The sequence below is a fragment of the Solea senegalensis genome, linkage group LG1 (genome assembly GCF_019176455.1).
Source record: "Solea senegalensis isolate Sse05_10M linkage group LG1, IFAPA_SoseM_1, whole genome shotgun sequence".
In the NCBI taxonomy this organism is placed as follows: Eukaryota; Metazoa; Chordata; class Actinopteri; order Pleuronectiformes; family Soleidae; genus Solea; species Solea senegalensis.
Window position 1 is genome coordinate 12,346,189 of NC_058021.1, and position 17,551 is coordinate 12,363,739.

The window sequence follows — 17,551 nt, forward strand, 5'->3', positions numbered from 1 at the left end:
CCTCCGTCTACTTCACATTTCCGCTGTGCTATTTCTACATCCGACATGCGTGCAGAATAGATCGTGTCCGGAGAAATTGCAAGAAAGAAAGTGCAAAAAAGTTCAATTCAAGTATTAGTATCACAACTATTCAGCGCACTGTGAAATGAAATATTCATCACAAGAAACGTTATCCCAATTCTTTGAACATGCGTTTTTATTTCCCATATGTAACACTTTGTAACATTAACTCCACTCCTTCCTTAATATCAGTTAAAAAGTTAATCTGCAAGAGCACATTAAAAACCTTCTCCAAAGTTTGAATCACATAGTGGCAACTGAGCGTGATGCTTAGGCTGCCCTAGATCTCAGCAGGGGTTGGGGGGCGCAGTAAGATCATTTGTGTAAGAATCTCTTTAATGCAGGTCCTGATAAGAGCACTGCTTGAGTAGCTTAAATCAGGCCAATCTGTAGCAGCAGATGCTGTAGCGTGAGCTCTTCGCGACAGAGGCGCGGGTCTCTCTGTGCTCCAGATCAGTCTGATTAGCTTGCTGATGGATTGTCCAGTGGCGGGCTATGTCAGCAGGGGGCTTTTCCCCCAGGGATATGCCAAAGATGCACTTCAAACCAGCCCTCCACCTCCCATCCCTCTTTTATTTCAATCCTCTGTCTTGTGCTGATTCCAGCCCTTGCCTGAGGGAAGGAACACCAAGTGTTCTGTCTCGCAGCGTGAAGCCCACTCCTCTCAGCTTGGCTACCCATCATTGCGGGTTTTGGGACTGTGGTTTACACTGCATTCCCACATGGTCCCCTTTACAGGCTCCAGTTCCCAGTCTGACGTACCTTCGAAACCCTGTGGGTGTACATATATGAAAAATAATTAATGTGTGAAAATGATGCAGGGGGAGGAAGTCAGTCAACTCCAACATACTGGGTGAGTGGGTTTTTCCTCTGTGTTTGAGACGGAGGAAGAGACTGACTGACTGACTCATTTCAGGCAGTGAAACCAGCACTGATTGCTCTGTAGGGGAGAGGGGATGCACTGATGGAGCTTTGTAGTGTGAGGAATAGTGAAGAAAAGTAGCAGGTCCTCGGTGGAATGGACGCAGCACAATAATAGCTGAATCAGTCAGTACGTTTACATTCGGTGCATGCGCGGAAAGCCAAGTCTGACTCCAGTCCGACTAAGTGTATACATGCAGTAATAAGGACTATGAATCCCATTATCCAGGTATATTAGTCTGACTAAGACTAGCTCGATTTTATTTGGACTAATATGTTTATATCCAATCCAATCCAACTTTATTTATAAAGCACTTTAAAAAAACAACAACAGCTGAAACAAAGTCCTGACATTAACAAAACCGAATTATTGTCTTAGTCTAACTAAACGCTGACTTTAAACATGCATGTAAGCACACTGACTGAGATGTTAGTCTTAAATGAATGAGGGATAGCAGACTGGCACAATCCAGTGTTATAAATAATGTAAAAGCATGTTGGGTACGTGTGTTTACATTTTCGAAAACAACACTGCCAACCACTGAGAAGCTCATGGGGAAAAACTTGTAACTGAATCTGAATAAATATAGTGGATGAGAAGAAAAACAGGATGATTCTGACTTCTACATTCCTGATTCGTACCACACTGGCTCATGATACTTGTGGCTCACACACACGCACGTATACAGTATGTGGCCTATACCTTGAAAACCTTCTAAATCCCTGTCAAACACGACACCCCATAACACACACAAAACCCATCAAAATTCCTTCCTGAAAGGATGGGGTTGTCCATTTTTCCGTTCACCTCATCATTTAGGTTTTTTTTTTTTCTTCCCTTTGCTCGCCTATACTCTGCCTCTCCTTTCTTCTTGTTCTCTTTCAAAGAGAAAGAGGAGCGAGCCATCAAAGTGCATACAAATTCTGTTCTTTTTCTCTACTCCTCAATCACACACACACACACACACACTAAATCTGTTGTCAGTGTTGGAGTCAGTTGAGTGTGTTTCCCAGAGCACAGCAGTCAGTTTTCTTTTAAGTAATGTAGTAAATGGAGCTAAGGGTATTTATATGACCTACTCAAATCACTCAACTGGCTCAGAGGACACAATGGATGCATTTATGGTAAAAAAAAAAAATCTCTTCTCTTTTACATCTCAGTATTTATGAATGCAAAGTCATGTTTGCTCATGTTATAGATACAGTAGAAAAGTAATGTGTGCATTATTTTATAGTCATTTAAAAAGCCTCCACACTTCCACATGCTCCCAAACAAGCCACTGTGGTTCATCCGTGCTTCCCAAGCTGCACAGTGTACACAACACAGTGACGCAGTCAATCTATGAGTCCCTCAGTTTCCCATCAAGACCGCGTTAGTCCTTAAAACACGTTTAATGTTATGTCTCACAGACCCACACAACCCTTCTATCGTTTTACTCGCTCCTCGGGCGGTGATCAGTATCTTCACTTAGAGACCTTTCTGCTGGTCCCTCAAGGCCCGTTTCGCATCATAAAAACAAACTCTTGAAAGAAGTGAAGTGTCGGGCCTCAGACCATTCAGTGGGTGAATGTGTGAAAAAAATGTGTAGTGCTTGTTTTGGACACTGGGGCACTGTTTGTTTTAGCAGCCCAGAGAGAGGACTGGACTGTGGTAATTTACAGCACAAGTGGCACCTTAAGAAAAATCCTCTCAGTGCCAGAGCAGTTACACGTTCTCGTCTGTAAGACCACCTGTCGCAGTCGCCTGAGAGCAGCAGCAGCAGTAGACATTCCCTTGAGTGTCTTTTCATACATATATAGTATACACATGTGCAAGTATGCATATTTACCCATTCAAGATAATGGGACACAGGGGGCCCTAAAATGTGAACGCCCTGAATTCCTTTTTGCTGTGATTTATATCACAGCCCTGGAGATGACGCACGTCATGCTTTTACAAGATTTCTAGTGTGCATTTATTGATGTACTCCACACACAGACATGAGTCCAATCCAAACTGAATCAAACCAAGAACCTTTTTGCTGTGTGGAGCAGTGCTGCTAATCACTGCTCCACCGTGCTCCACTTAAGTATCGTTTTTGACCACATGTTCATTTTACAAAGGTATGTCGCATGTGTAGTATTGATTTTTGACTTTCAGGGCTACTTTTGGAAGTTGCAAAAATATTTTGAATTCTACACAAAATCAATGCAAGAAGTTGATATGTATTAGCTTGTACTAGTTTCTGTGTAGTTTCTAGTGCTCGTATGCAGATGTTTCTTGAATTTATCCCTATTCCATTGGTGTTTTTAATACTAGTTATTAACTTACTTTCACAGGAGTGATTACACAACAGTGCAATATGGCAGAGATCACTTCCATTTATCCCCTATCTTTTTATTCCTCCCACAGTCCCACCCCATCCAAAGGAGAACAATTATCGTTGTACATCCATAATATCCAGTCATATAATGTCAACAAAAAAACAAAAATGAAACGTGTGCATTCTTGTTGTCCCTGCTTCCTAACCTTAATGTAGGTTGTACATTGTAAATTACTGATGAGTTTTAGAACTGGACATTCGTGTACTATATTTTGATTTAACAACTCGGATTAATCAAATATCGAGCCTCTACTGTGCTTGAACGTGATGTCTTACCCTTTTTACTTAAGTAAAAGCACCTACTCTAATCTGATAGTGGGATAAATGACAGCAAGCTGAGAGCCTTTAAGTAACCAAATTAAATTCTATGGCAAATTACAACAGCCGCCGGCTACACTAATAGTCTGCAAATCACTGGTTAAGTGCCAGTCACATTTGATTTTTTGTGCTGTCCCTGCAAAGTGTTTGTGTAGCCGTATAGTCATTTGGATGAAGGCATGTGGTTCACACCTCAGACAGAAATTTAATTTATTTTTGATATAGACAGTGTGGCTGAGGATGTATAGAGAAAAAAAATAGTTCCGGCATGTGTGTTTGTGTCGCAGGAGCAGATGGAACGTTGAGCGCGAGTGGTGGAAGTATTCGACAAATACTCCCACAATACACACGACCAAATTATGTTGTCTTTTGTCCATTTAAGGGTTTAATGTAAATGATGAATAATTATGCATCCCTTGGCCATTCCGAGCACCATACCTGTTCTCACAGCCAGACCGTAATCATCACGCAGTGAAGGTCGTGCCCGTCCTGTCACCGACCTCTCTGCTGTTCAGATGCTGAGATATGCTTCCAGCAGTAACAGTGCCTTTCGCTCACCTTTGTGTTTTTCTGTCACTTTGTCCCAGCACCCCAGGGCTTTCCCACAAGGCTTTATAGCAACGATGATTAATTATGTCTGCCCTGACGGAAGTAACTATCTGCCCTGTGCCGATAGAAAGGGGACACTCTAGTACTCCATCATAATGTGCTTAAAATGTATATGCATTCCTCTTGTAGTCATATACAGTATATTCTTGTCGATTAAAGAAAAAAAAAAAAGTGTAGAAGAAAGACTCAAAAGATGAGTAATTCTGTATAGAGTTGAGTGAATTTCCGGTTTCACAGTGGTTGAGAAGAGTCCGTTTAAATTCGCCTTTTAATGATAAAGGTCGGGCTTTATGGAGCATAAACTGGTACCAGCTCAGCTCTGCAGACTCTCCGCCTTACTCCACCTAAGCGGTTGCTGCTTTAACTGCATTGTCTGCGAAGAAAGGGACAGATGTTCTCAGCTGAGCTAATTTCCACCCCGCCATTAGCGGCAGGCTTTCACAATTCACACCTCTGTCTTCTAATATTTAGCCACCACTCAAGCACAACAGTAGCTTTGCCGAATATTGTGCCTTTTGAGTTTCTGCTCCAGCTGTGGGCTGTGGGGGAATGAGTGGGAGTGTGAATTTCCATTTTTATAAGACTAATTATAACATAACAAGCAGTACTGCATTTTTTTTTTATTATTATTTTTAAATATTCTGTGTTTGATAGACACAATAATTCGCTGTATGATCTCATTTGGTTTGATGTTGACAAAAGAAAATAAATTTGCTCCGAGGCAGCAACACTTACATTTATTACATGCTGTTCATTGTCTTAATTCTTCCCACTTCATAAGCGACACAGTATGTTTGCATGAAAGATTACGAGAAATTGTCTTTGCCCTAAATCACATCTCTGCATTCACAGGTGTGCCGTCCAGCCCGAGGAACGTGATCTCCATTGTGAATGAAACCTCCGTGATCCTGGAGTGGCACGCTCCCAGGGAGACGGGCGGTCGCGAAGACGTCGTCTACAACATAGTGTGTAAGAAGTGTCGGACTGACCGGCGCTCCTGCTCCCACTGTGACGACAACGTGGATTTCATCCCGCGACAGCTGGGTCTGACTGAGACCAGGGTGTTCATAAGCAACCTCTTGGCTCACACTCTCTACAGCTTTGAGATACAGGCTGTCAACGGAGTCAGTAATAGGAGCCCATATCCCGCCCAGCACGTCTCCATTGACATTACTACAAATCAGGCTGGTAAGTGGCTGATTATATAATGATATTGTAGTGGTGCTGTAGATGACATCTCCACTGACCCAGTCGCAGTAAAATCATACTCATAATCGAGCTGTCATTTTTAATTTGCTCCTGTCTTTCCATCTTATGGAAGAACATGTTTAGTTTGGTAAACATAGATTCACCTGGTCTATCCATCCATCCATCCATCCATCCATTCAGCAAATCGAGTATTGATTCAAAAGCAAATGTGCAATCAATGATTTGTGGTTGGGGTTGACAACACGTTACCTCCTCCCGCTAACTCGAAGCTGCTGCCAACTAATAGTAACCATGGAAACTGCTGATTTGGGCGACAACATGTAGACATTTGAAATGGGAGTTAAAAAAAAAACCCAGTTAACATGACATAAGACCAATGATCCTCGTATAAACAAATGGCAGACCCGTCTGTGGTAAAAGAGAAAAAAATATTGAGAAACAAATCGAATTGAATCAAGGATTTTGAGAATCCTGACAACATGAATATGCATGTTCTCTTTCAAAGACCTTGGTGAAAATGGCTTTCCCTTATAAAAAAACACTTGTAGTCTATTTAAACACCTAATCTGATGATAGAGATGTGCATGAAAAAAACCACATTACATTTTCAATCATTTTCAGACAACAAATTGCAAATTCTAATTAGAAAACTAATTATTGGTCTAGTCTGTACAATTATTTCTAGTATAAGAAATAGACAATCATGAGTTGTTTTCTATTTTGAGCCATGCCAATAACCCTGACTCCAAGGAAGCCACATCCTGTTTGAAATCCACCTTTAAATCTTCAGATTCGTATCGCGAAAGTTTATATATACAAAGTTTATTTATACAGCATCAGTCACAGAAGGTGGTCACAAAGTGCTCGGCAATTAAAGAGATACAATCTAACGGAGTTAGATGTTGGAACCAATAAATAAAGCAAAGATTAAAATACCAGATAACATGTATACGTTTATAAAACAAAGGCAACGGAGCCAAATAAAATACACAAGGAGGGGAGGCCAAGCTATAAGATGCACCTTGAAATAGCAAATGCTACATGTTATCTGAATAGTTATCTAAACAGATGGAATTTCACCGAATTAAAGTGTCCACACAGTTCAAATATCCCAGGCTTACAGAAAGAACTAGTAATATAAAGGAACATTATGCAAACATTTCCCCTGAAAAATTACAACTTGAAAATCAAGATTAGAGACTGATTTGTAACAGGGAAAATGCTTCCTTTCATTCTCACCCTGTGTCCTAAATGCCTGCTGTTGCACAATGCGCATACATTATGATTTCGGTGTGCGGATACTTTTATGTGCCATAAGAGCCCAGCTGAGTGAACTACAGGATCAGCTCCAGCCAGTTTGAGAGTGCTTCAGTTTCAGTCACACACCCACATCCATCTCTGACGTTCAGCGAGGAAACTAAAATAGAGGCACATTATTTACAGTGGCAGTACGTCTGGTTTGGAAAAGCCTGGCTCATGAGGAATATGTAGTTCAGTACAGTCAGAGATAACTCTTGGTGATGGGCTTTGTTTCTGCGCATAACAACTGTTTAACTGCTTGGACTCGGAGCCCCAAACTATTTAATTACCTCTTGTAGCTACAGGGGCTGATATTAGTCAGCCAAATGTGCGGTGTGTTGCTTTAATCTTATTTATTCTGCCCCTTTTAAATATTGGAGTAATACTAAGCATATGATTTCGGTGTGAGCCATAATTTCTTTGTTGCACTGAACTAAGCTTTGCTGAGAACAAAAACAAAGACACGCCGATCTACAGGTTCCAGCTTCCGTGTTGTAAAACTATCCATGTTCAACACTCCGTTCACTGTTCATTAATTTAATGTCAGACGAGAGGAGCGCGAACCAAAGATAGATCTTTGAACAGCTGCTGTTTTCAGGCCAAGTTGAAATATTCCTCTCTCTCCCACCGTCCTCTGTCTCCTTGTCTATCTCTGTTCAGTTTTGTTTGTGTAGGTTTTGTGTGTGTGTGTGTGTGTGTGTGCATTCTCTGTTTGCCTGTGATGGATCTTAGCCCAGTCAATGAAAATAACCTTCATCCTGTTATTTTTCTCTCTTCCCCTTCTCCTGTCTGTTTCTCTGCGTGTGTGTGTGCATACATTTGTGCACAAGCCTGTGATGGGATCTGAGCCTAGCCAATGGAAATGACAGGTCGAGGATATTGTCTTTGCTTTTAATGCTCTTGTGTTTCTTGGACTTGTACACAGAAGCACATATCAAGGGACAAGTATTGACCAAGTGAAAAATTTAAATGAGGCTCTCTTCGATATATATATATATATATACATATATATATATATATATATATATATATATTTTTTTTTGTCTTGCTGCAGGTGATGTGGGCTGTGAAAATGGCAGTGTGAGCTTGTGGGACCTAATAACAGTCATGAAGTGGAGTTGCAATGTGGCGAAAGAGGCTGTCAGTTGAGTTCATGCTGGCTGGCTGCCCAAGAAAAAAGATAGCAGTGCCATGTTCTCAGTTATGTTCAGAAAGAAAATCGCGTGTCGTTAAGTACAAACTCTGATCCAATGGCAAAATATATAATAACAAATAAACCCGGAATTACTCACGTACCTTTCCATTTCATTTTGTGGCATGGAGCTACTTCTCATTCAGCCCAATTTTCCCTCTTTTGTACAGCAGTGCATTTGTTAAAGTTAATTTGGTCCTGTTGGTGGATGGCATACCTGATTTGATTACGGGGACTCTGAGAGGAATGTGATGCCCATCTGAACCTGCCATTGTCTGAGGATGACTCAAGGGAGAAATTGGAGGTAAAGACGGACAGGAAAGAGAAAAACAGGTGCCTTTTTGACCAGGCTGCATGGCTAGTGACGGAGAGGAAAATGAGGGAGTAAATAGGTCTGATTATCAAGGTGGCCTAATGGTGCTGGCTATCCCCGTTTGACAGGCTAATAGCACACTTGACAGATAGATGTAGAAGAAGCAATGCTCTGGCCTATTGTTGAAGTCAGTTGCGGTAATGAGGTATCTGCCAGTAATCTGCCAGGCATATGTCCAGCCCTGCGTGGCCCTTTGTAACCAGATAATTGCACTGTTCCTACTTTCAGGGGTCTGCTGGAAAGAAACACTGGAGAAGCAGAAGTATAAAGAAAGGGTTATTGTTAGTTATGGACCACAAGAAACGGTCCTTAAAATGTAGGGTTTTAATTTTGTTGTAATTTGATTTTGAATCAAACCTATCGTTGAAGACATTTTGACCTTGTGAGGACAAGTGTTTTTTTAGGGTTCAAGCTTGGCTTTAGAGGTAGAATTGCGTTTAGGCATTTCATTGTGATGGTTAAGGTTAAGGCTATGTAATGCATTATGTCTATGCTGGACAGGATTGTGTGTGTGTTTGGGGATTTAACCCTTCTGTTATCTGGCATGCATACTTCTCATGACCATAACTCCTAGACCACTTGCGATATCTAGAAAATTCATAAACTGTGGACTGGCGACCTGTCCAGGGTGTACCCCGCCTTTCGCCCTATGTCGGCTGAGATTGGCACAGCACCCCCCGCGACTCTAATGTGGAGGATAAAGTGGTCGAAGATGGATGAAAGGATACCGGAAAGCAGAGAATAGGACTGTGGCCATATACTTGTCATAACGTTAGCCCTTCAGGACTTCCACAGAACAGCCGTCCAATCACAGACAAGATTCACCCGCTAATTCCTAAACGGTTGAATAACTGCCAGATATTGAAGGTGAAAGTTATCTTGGAAAAAGGGGCAGAAGCACTCACTCATTTTTTGACAATTCTACAGCCATAAAATCAAAATAAATGATGCTCATAAGAGGGTTAACGTTTTGACTTAAGTTGCTAATTAACAAGTCACTGGTGAAAGAAAATCTGCTCAGTCAAGCAGGTGTTTATGATAAAGTTTGAAACAACTCTGTTAAACTTCACAATTGGATGAGGGGTCTTAACTATTAGACAAAAGAACAGGCTGGCACTGTTTGGACTTAACAGATGAACAATGCACAACCCTAATTTCACATAATGCTTTATTCATGGCGGAGCCAAAGACTGCCAGTACAATAGACAGATTTCTTTGTTTATGTCGCACGGCCATGTTTATGAGCATCAGGGAACGCACAAGTTCACAAATATGCAGGAAGTCAGTTATCTTAGCAATAACGTGAGGATGTTTTCATCACAGTTTTGTCATTTTGAAGGTGGAGTGCTTTGCAGCCATAATAATGTGGCACATCTGTGTTCACACTCTCCTCCAAATCCCCCTTGACTCGGCCTTTCAGGGTGAACCGTTTGTGTCATGTGTTGCTGTGCTCAGCACAGCTGTTACAACGGGCGCGCAACGAGTAGCTAATTTTTTCTCTGTTACATTTTGCCCAACCTTGTTGGAAATAAAAGTGACTGGATACGTCTCAGCTTAATATCAAAAGAAATTGTATTAGCAATTATAACATAAGTGAGGGCCATGTGCATCTCATGTAGGATATCTCTGCTTAAAAGAATAGTTGATCCATTTCCAAACTCTAAGTGTGTTAAGTTGTTTCAGGCCAAGAACAAAAACAAGAAAATATTGCAGCTTTTGTGATGTTGAATTTGCAGAGAGAGCCAGAGCTCAGTCAGGTAACTTACTTACATGGATATTACTGCTTCTCAGCTCAAAACAACACCAAGTTTAGGATTTGCAGGGATAAATGGATGATTTCTGTGAGAGTATAAGTGTTGACCAAGGTAATGGTATATTATTATCCTATTATAAGTACCGTAAGAAGTGATAGATCATCATCAAAGAAGTCCTTTAAGTCAGATTACTAAGGAAAGAACAAAAAAGTTTGTTTCTTTCTTAATGGAGCCATGGCATTTGTGCTTGCTGTGGCTTCTGTGTGGAATGCTAGGAAATAAAGAAAAAAAAATCACAAGGGTTTCCATTCTAGGAGTAGTTTTGACAGCTTGTGGTAAAAATTGGCCATGAGATGACAAAGGTGAGAGGAGGGAAAAGTGTGGATGAGGAGGGAATAATGGAGGTGGGAACAGAGTTGAAGGGATTTAGTGTGAATCACCACAGGGGCCATTTAACTGTCCTAGATCCTACTGTGTGTCCTCGAGAAAAGACTGATCAATACTGTGATTTAAGAGTTCACGCGCCATCTCCCGAATATACATGCACACACACACACACATAAAGTATAGATCCAGTCACGCAAAAGGATATATACTACCACCTCATAAGCTATCATTCATGCCTGGCCTGCATTTAGTCATATTTATCTATGTTAGCTGCTGAAAATGGCCAATTTATGTCTCTTTATGATATTGGATGTTTTTTTTAATGGGGAAGAAGAAAGTCTCTGTCACTCTGAAGAATATTTTACAATGCAAAACAACCACAGAAATACAACTGTATGGTAGTGATATGGGTCATAAATTTACTTTAATGAAATGTGGTGAGCATCTTCAGACTTCCATGATTCCTTATATAATCCATCGTGGACAACTAACCTACATCCACAACTATTTATTCTTAAAACATTTTGCAAATCTTGTCTTCTCTTGTGTGTGTCTGTGGGGGTGGGATGGTGCACAATGCATGACAAAAGAAAAAGTAAAAATAAATCTTGAGAATCTGCTTTAACGAACGCCTGATGCTCAACATTTTCCGCGATCTTACTGGCACAGCCTTCTTGACCTAGATTGTGTGCCAACAACCCCTTAGACCGCAGAATGCCAAGGATATCTACAAACAATCCTCCTCCACTAAGCTGCACTGTTTGAAGTGGCTTCTCCACAGAAATGCAAACATCAACATCCTTGACCTCGAATCTAACCTCGGAGGCTGCGTTCAAGACACTGGGATGCAAAGCAGTAGACTTCAGTCCAAACAACCAGATCAATTAAAGAGACCTGCACTCTGTGAGGTTCTAAAATCAGATGAGATGTTAGGCAAAAATGTCTGTGGAGGGTATCTAAGACACTACTCATTATGCCAGTTCAGATTACAGCCTACCGAGCCTTTCCATTTGTGTTCTCGGGGTTTGCCTCTTTTCCTCCCACTCACTTCTGCCTCTTTGTATCACAACCAGGGTGTCCACGAGTTTCATCATCTAACATGGGTTTTCAGGCTCCTCTCCAAGTGCCATTTTCTTTTCATTTGATGCCTGTTCTCATAAATGTTGGATCCTGTCCCTGAACCCAAAATGTGAAGTGTTCGCTGCAGGCGAAAAACAAAAAGTGTGATTTTGAAGGCTACTGAGCCTCTTCATCAATTATTATGAGGTCTTCATAAGTAAAAGTAAAGGATGAGTTTTTAAATGTCCTGACTTATGATAATGCTCAAACAGTCTTCAGGTTCTTTTTTGTGTATTTTTTCACACTCCACACTGTCCTCCATGTATAATGTGATTCTGAAAATAATTCCAACCATGGGCTCTTGACAGAAATCCACGGTGCTGAACTTATCCCTCTTTATGGTGTTTGCGAAAGACCCATGAACATGTAGTCATGGGCGGCTTGGCCCTTTGAGCTCCCCACTAATAGGGTGGGTGGTTGTTAAACTATATGCTTTAGACAGAGGCACAACACATAAGGCTGCTGCTCCCCGATCACTGACACCGAAGCCCCGTAAGGTTTAACAGTGTGCCAGTGTCTGAAATGTGCACCACAGAGACAGAGCAATTCAACTTGTATAGGCCACTGTATATGTGGCTGCAAAAGTCTCCATATATATATATATATATATATATATATATATAGATCCGTCCATAGTGTGGTGTTCTTTCTCTGTACAAAGAGTTGAATGGGCCTTTGGTGGGAAAATCAGCTGAACAATTACAGTGCAACTAAATGTCCATTTTACAGAGAGCGACTGAGGCAGGGCATTCAATTCCAGCTGGGAATTCAGCATTAAGAACAGACAACTGCCTGTCGTCGGTCTACTCCACGAGTCTCACTGTGAGAATGAGGCTGCATTGACAAGAGATGGAGACAGTTGCACATTTGGAATTCCTGTTGTGTATATTGTTTATTTTGCAATGCGTTAAAAAGATGTTACTGTATTTCAATGAGATTTTCTTCATTTGGGCTAATTGATTCTCATATATTTGTTGGTCATTTTGGCTGTGGCTCGGGAGGACTCTTTGTCCACTGTTGACCACTGTTGACAATGTTGTTAGTCAGGGCTTTTTTTGTCTAATAGTTTTTTTTTGGACTTTCACTCATACTAGGGCCTGAAATCGTATTCGTTTTGAGTCATTCTTTAAAACATTTCTCATGAACCCAAATTCATGGAAGTGCAGCACATGAAATATGGTGAGTGTACAATGTAGGTACAATAGTAAAAACAGAGGGTCTGTGCCAGACGTGCCAAATGATGCCCTAACTCATTTGTATTCCACCATAGATTAAGACAAAAGAAGCTTTTCATATTATTCGGTCACGTTCATTCATATTCTCTTTCTTTTTGTCTCTCTGTCACCCTTTTCCTTTTCAACCCCTTCTCTCTCATTCTGTGTCTCAGCCAGACACTAGGAGGTTTTGACTTTGATTAATGGTGAACCAAGCTCTGCATTAAAAGCCAGGGGCAGCAAGTGGGGCCAGATAAAAGTGGAGCACAGGAGCAGGGGATGGGAGAGATACAGGGTGGAGAGAGGAGTGCAGGACACAGTCACCAATCACTGTCAGCATCATCGTCCCAGGGTGACAGTGGGGGTTGCAGTTGGAGGGGACAGCAGTGCTTCATTGGACTGAACCTCACCCTCATACAGGCACAACACATTGTCTCTGACAGGCTCTCCACACATAGGACACACACACACACGTGCACATGCTCTGCAGCTTTTCTGCTTAAAAAAGGGTTGGTGTTGGTCCAGTTTCTTCATCTTTTTTTTTTTTTTTTTTTGTTAAACTCGGGGGAATGACACTATGTGTGAAAATAAAGGTAGAACTTAAAAGGGCCACTTCACCCATAAAATATATTTGTTTTGTTGTTACTAATTTCGAGAGCTAAATATCCATTGATCGTCAGACAGTGCATCTGAGATACATGGCTCGTTCCCACAACAACGGTTGGAAGTTGGGATTGAAAGAAAGAAGTAAAACTGACAAAAAGTCGACAAAGTCAAAGTCACTTCCTTCAAAGAAAATGAAAGCCCTACACTGCTCTGCACTGTGTTTCGGTCAGTTATAACAAGTTTTATGAGTAAAAGATGTGAAAAACTTTTCATTTTACTCACTTTTGCATTGTGTTAATGTTAGCTCGGGCTATTTTTGTCTCAACGGAGAAACTTGGAAGTACTAAACATGCTTGTATAGGTGTATATTAGCCTTAGAATAAACATTTTGTAAGTACTTTGCTATATGAAGTATAGCATTCGGCAAACGGACAAACCAGCCAGAGTGTTTTCTTTGCGTTTTGAGGTGGAGGGGCCATCGTAGTTACCCGATACGCATGGGAAAGAGATGAGAGATGAGTGAGCGGAGGGGCCATTAATTACAATCTGCAGTCTTACCATTAGATATCACAAGTTCTTACACACTGGACCTTTGACCTTTGTCTGCGGTGTTATATTATGTTTTTCTCTCCTCTGTAGCCAAGTGTTTTCTCATTATCGAAACTCTTGGGTTTCCTTGATACTATTGTAAGGTGTGAAGTGAATTTAACCACCCATGGCATTTACAAGTATCAACACCTATATGCCACATTGACATAGTTTTAATCCTTAATCCCGCCCATAATGCTCAGATATGTGGGTTATGATTTTGAGGTCTACCCTAACTAACCTCAATACAGATATATACATACTCACTAGTCTCCACTTGAAAGTATGTTGAAAAGTTCTCTAGATTAAAGAAGAACTAAAGTGGAAGCAGGACGGCACACATTTGGAAACACTGCTCCTCCTTAAACCCCATTTTCTTCTGCAGGAATTTCTGTGTGGAGTGCCTCTCCCTTGGGTCTGTCAGGAACAGTGTGTGCCTGTGGCCGGTAATTGATAATGCAGCCCAGACAGGCCTAGACCTGGTCAGTGGAGCGTGAACCAGCTTGAGAGGCAGAAAGCCTGAAGTGTACCGAGGTGAAGCTTAGCCCTCACACTCTCTGTCTAGTGTATGGGGTGGGGGTGGGGGGGGGCGAGAGGAAGGGAAGGAGGGCAAGAGGAGAGAGCCAGGGGACGGAGACAGAACAGTATTCATTCACGCTGACAGGATAAACAGAGCCCCTCAGTTTGTTTACATTTTAATTTTCTGTAATTTCCCCAACACTCAAATGATAAAATACTTACCCTAATCATGACCATAGAATGTCTTTCCCACAAAACAGGATTTACAACCAGCCACAAGTAATGAAAAGGTCAAGGGCTTTTCTCCTCCTGAACAGAACTCCTGGAACCACCTAGCGCTCATGCAAGAGTGAAGTATGGGGAGAGGGAAAAGAAATCAAATAATCACTGAGGGAGTTCTACACTGTACATATATATATATATATATATATTTATAAAAGCACAGTTTAGCTTTAGAGGGTGCCATTTGCTGACTTTTTAATAGAGGTTATTCAGAAAGATGGTGAGTGGAGACCAGTTGGAGAAATGACTAAGCTTCAACAGCAAAAAGGCCCAGAGCCAAGAGGCTATTAGATAAAATGGAGCGCTTGGGCTTGAGTGGAGCTGTTTTTATGCCTGCAGATATGGGGGTGGAGATTCCTTTCCAGTGCTACAAGCCCTGGAGGCTTTGAACTTATACGAGCAGCCGTGGAATCAGTTTTTAATCAAACGTACTTGTGTTTTCACAAATTGGTTTGATGAGTAAATTTTGCTTAGTTTCATCCTTAAACGGAAGATTTCATCCCTTTATGACCTTGAAGGAGATCATAAAGTTTATACGGCAGATGCCAGGCATGTTCCACATACTGAATGTCATTTTCGATTTGTACATAAAAGCTGATATTTGTATTTTTATTTCATATTCTGCATAACCCTCTTTATGGTGTAATTACAGCTGGTATCTAACATCCTTAATGATGAAAACATAAGATTTAATACTTAAATAAAAGGGCAAATTAGACTCTAACGCAAGAGACACGTAATCCTGTGTGAAAGTGACACTGAGCCTTAGTCTCAAAAAGGAAGAAATCTTAGTAGTGCAATAACTAAAGCTTCTTAAACTCTGGCAGAAAAACCCGTCTTTCATACCAAGGCTCTGATTAGCTTAGCATGTTAGCCAGTGAAATGGTTCTAGTAGTTCTACAATAGCTCCAGACCTGCTGTGTTGATTGCCAGGGGATCGCAGTGATCCCTGCTGAGGTTTTCTGCTGCTGAGTCTGCACAGACACACATTAGACACAGCCTGAACTCCTCACAGGCCAGGCCAGCGCTGTCTGTGACATTTAGGAACTTGTCAGCATTCCCTGTATTATATATTATTACCCACAACAAATAGTTGTAGAAAAATGAGCGGCAGGAATATTTACATTTTCCTTGCACAGGAGAAAGCCTGTGGTATTGAAATAATTCGACAGAGTCTGATGTGACGTGACAGCTGTGGATTTTCTGAATGTCAGAAAATGAGGTGGGAGAAAATCTGCCAGTGTTGTAGTCGTGAAACGACAGGTAGGTAGACTCTGCAATGCACATTGTCACCTATTCTCATAAAAAGGTATTTAATTCACCCACTCCCTCAATTTAATTCCTGATTTATAATTTAATCTGATCCCATGTGCCACTGGTTTGAGTCCAGGTTTGAACAAATCTGCATAGCAACACGGTGTCGTGTTACAAAGACCTTCACAGTGTCTACAGTGAGGACAGGCAATTCCCTCCTTCTGAATGGAATTTAAATATGTGGATGATGTCTTCCATCTGTCCAGTAACACAACCTATTAGTGGTAAGTGAGGAGGAGTGTGGATGATGGAGGAATGACAGTGCAGAGGACAACAAAGATTGGAATGAGCACGAAACTGCAGAGCATCTGTGTTAATTGACAGCCCATTTGTGTGCAGTGGTGCAGGTGTAGTGGGGCTGAAGAATGGAACAGAGTGTGCAGCTGGGCCAAAACAACCACAATACTAGTACTACTACTATTACTACACAATACTACGGTGTACTATGGTCAAAAGGGTTTTATTTAATGTAGCATGTAGTTCATGTACAGAAAGTAACTTGTACTTGGTTTATAGTATAGTCACAGACTGTATCACATTCCTTAGGTTGTCGCAGAATAAGGATCAGTTTGGCAAGTTTCACTTTCATTGAATGCAAGCATCATTTTTCCCCGCCTACATTTTTTAATAGGTCTATGGCTCACTGCAACATCATTTAAAATCTGTATGTCATCTGTATCCACTCTTCAGAGCCACACCTGTGCTCCCATAATTTACTTTGGTCGCCAAAATTGCTCAGCCCCACCACCAGACAACATCCAACTCGACTGGTTGCCGGACGAATGCCAGACTTGTAGCATCTGAAGATTATAGCGGACAGGTAGCCCGGGCGAACTGAAGGTTATATTTACCCTAGGTCCACACCCTCAGATCACAGCCCAATCTGGCAGCCATATCTTGGCCGAAGCTGACTCATTTTGGTCCTGCAATGCCAGAATATGCCTGACTGTGACTATAATCAGCCTTGACTCAGCTTGCTACCTGGACACAAATGAAAGTGGAAGCTCTGCTGTTAGAGTGTGTGCAGGATATGACTGCTACAGTGTGTAGGATGTGTGTGCCTCAATGGAATTTTAGGTTTTGCAATTATTTGTGTGGATAATGTTCTAACAATAATTTGCAGTCATTTAAATAACTAAAATATCAGGCAAATAATAAGACTTCCCCATAGCAGGCTTGATATACAGGCACTTTAAAGAAAGGGACTTCTAGTGCAACTTTAATGTAAAAAAACATGTAAATTGCAATGAACTGGCTGGCAAGCTGTTCAGCAGCACATGGAACCTAGATCTTACCAAGAGGCTGGATGCAGAGAAAGGAAACGTATCTGGCTTTGTCTCACAATACTAAAAACAAGAAACTGCAAACAAAACAAATAAAAGTAATAGTAGTAGTATGGATGTTTCTCAAAGATGTATTCATAT

The 17,551-nt window shown here is 41.3% G+C and overlaps 1 protein-coding gene across 3 annotated transcripts in view; it reads left to right on the forward strand.

Annotated features, from left to right (window-relative positions):
* The window catches only part of LOC122772432 (ephrin type-B receptor 1-B), a 142,019-nt gene that overhangs the window by 87,439 nt on the left and 37,029 nt on the right, over nt 1-17,551 (forward strand). For all 3 annotated transcript variants that reach the window (XM_044030487.1, XM_044030496.1, XM_044030504.1), the window contains exon 5: nt 5,124-5,459. In XM_044030487.1, the coding sequence (XP_043886422.1) occupies nt 5,124-5,459 (336 nt within the window). The remainder of the gene's footprint in view (nt 1-5,123; nt 5,460-17,551) is intronic.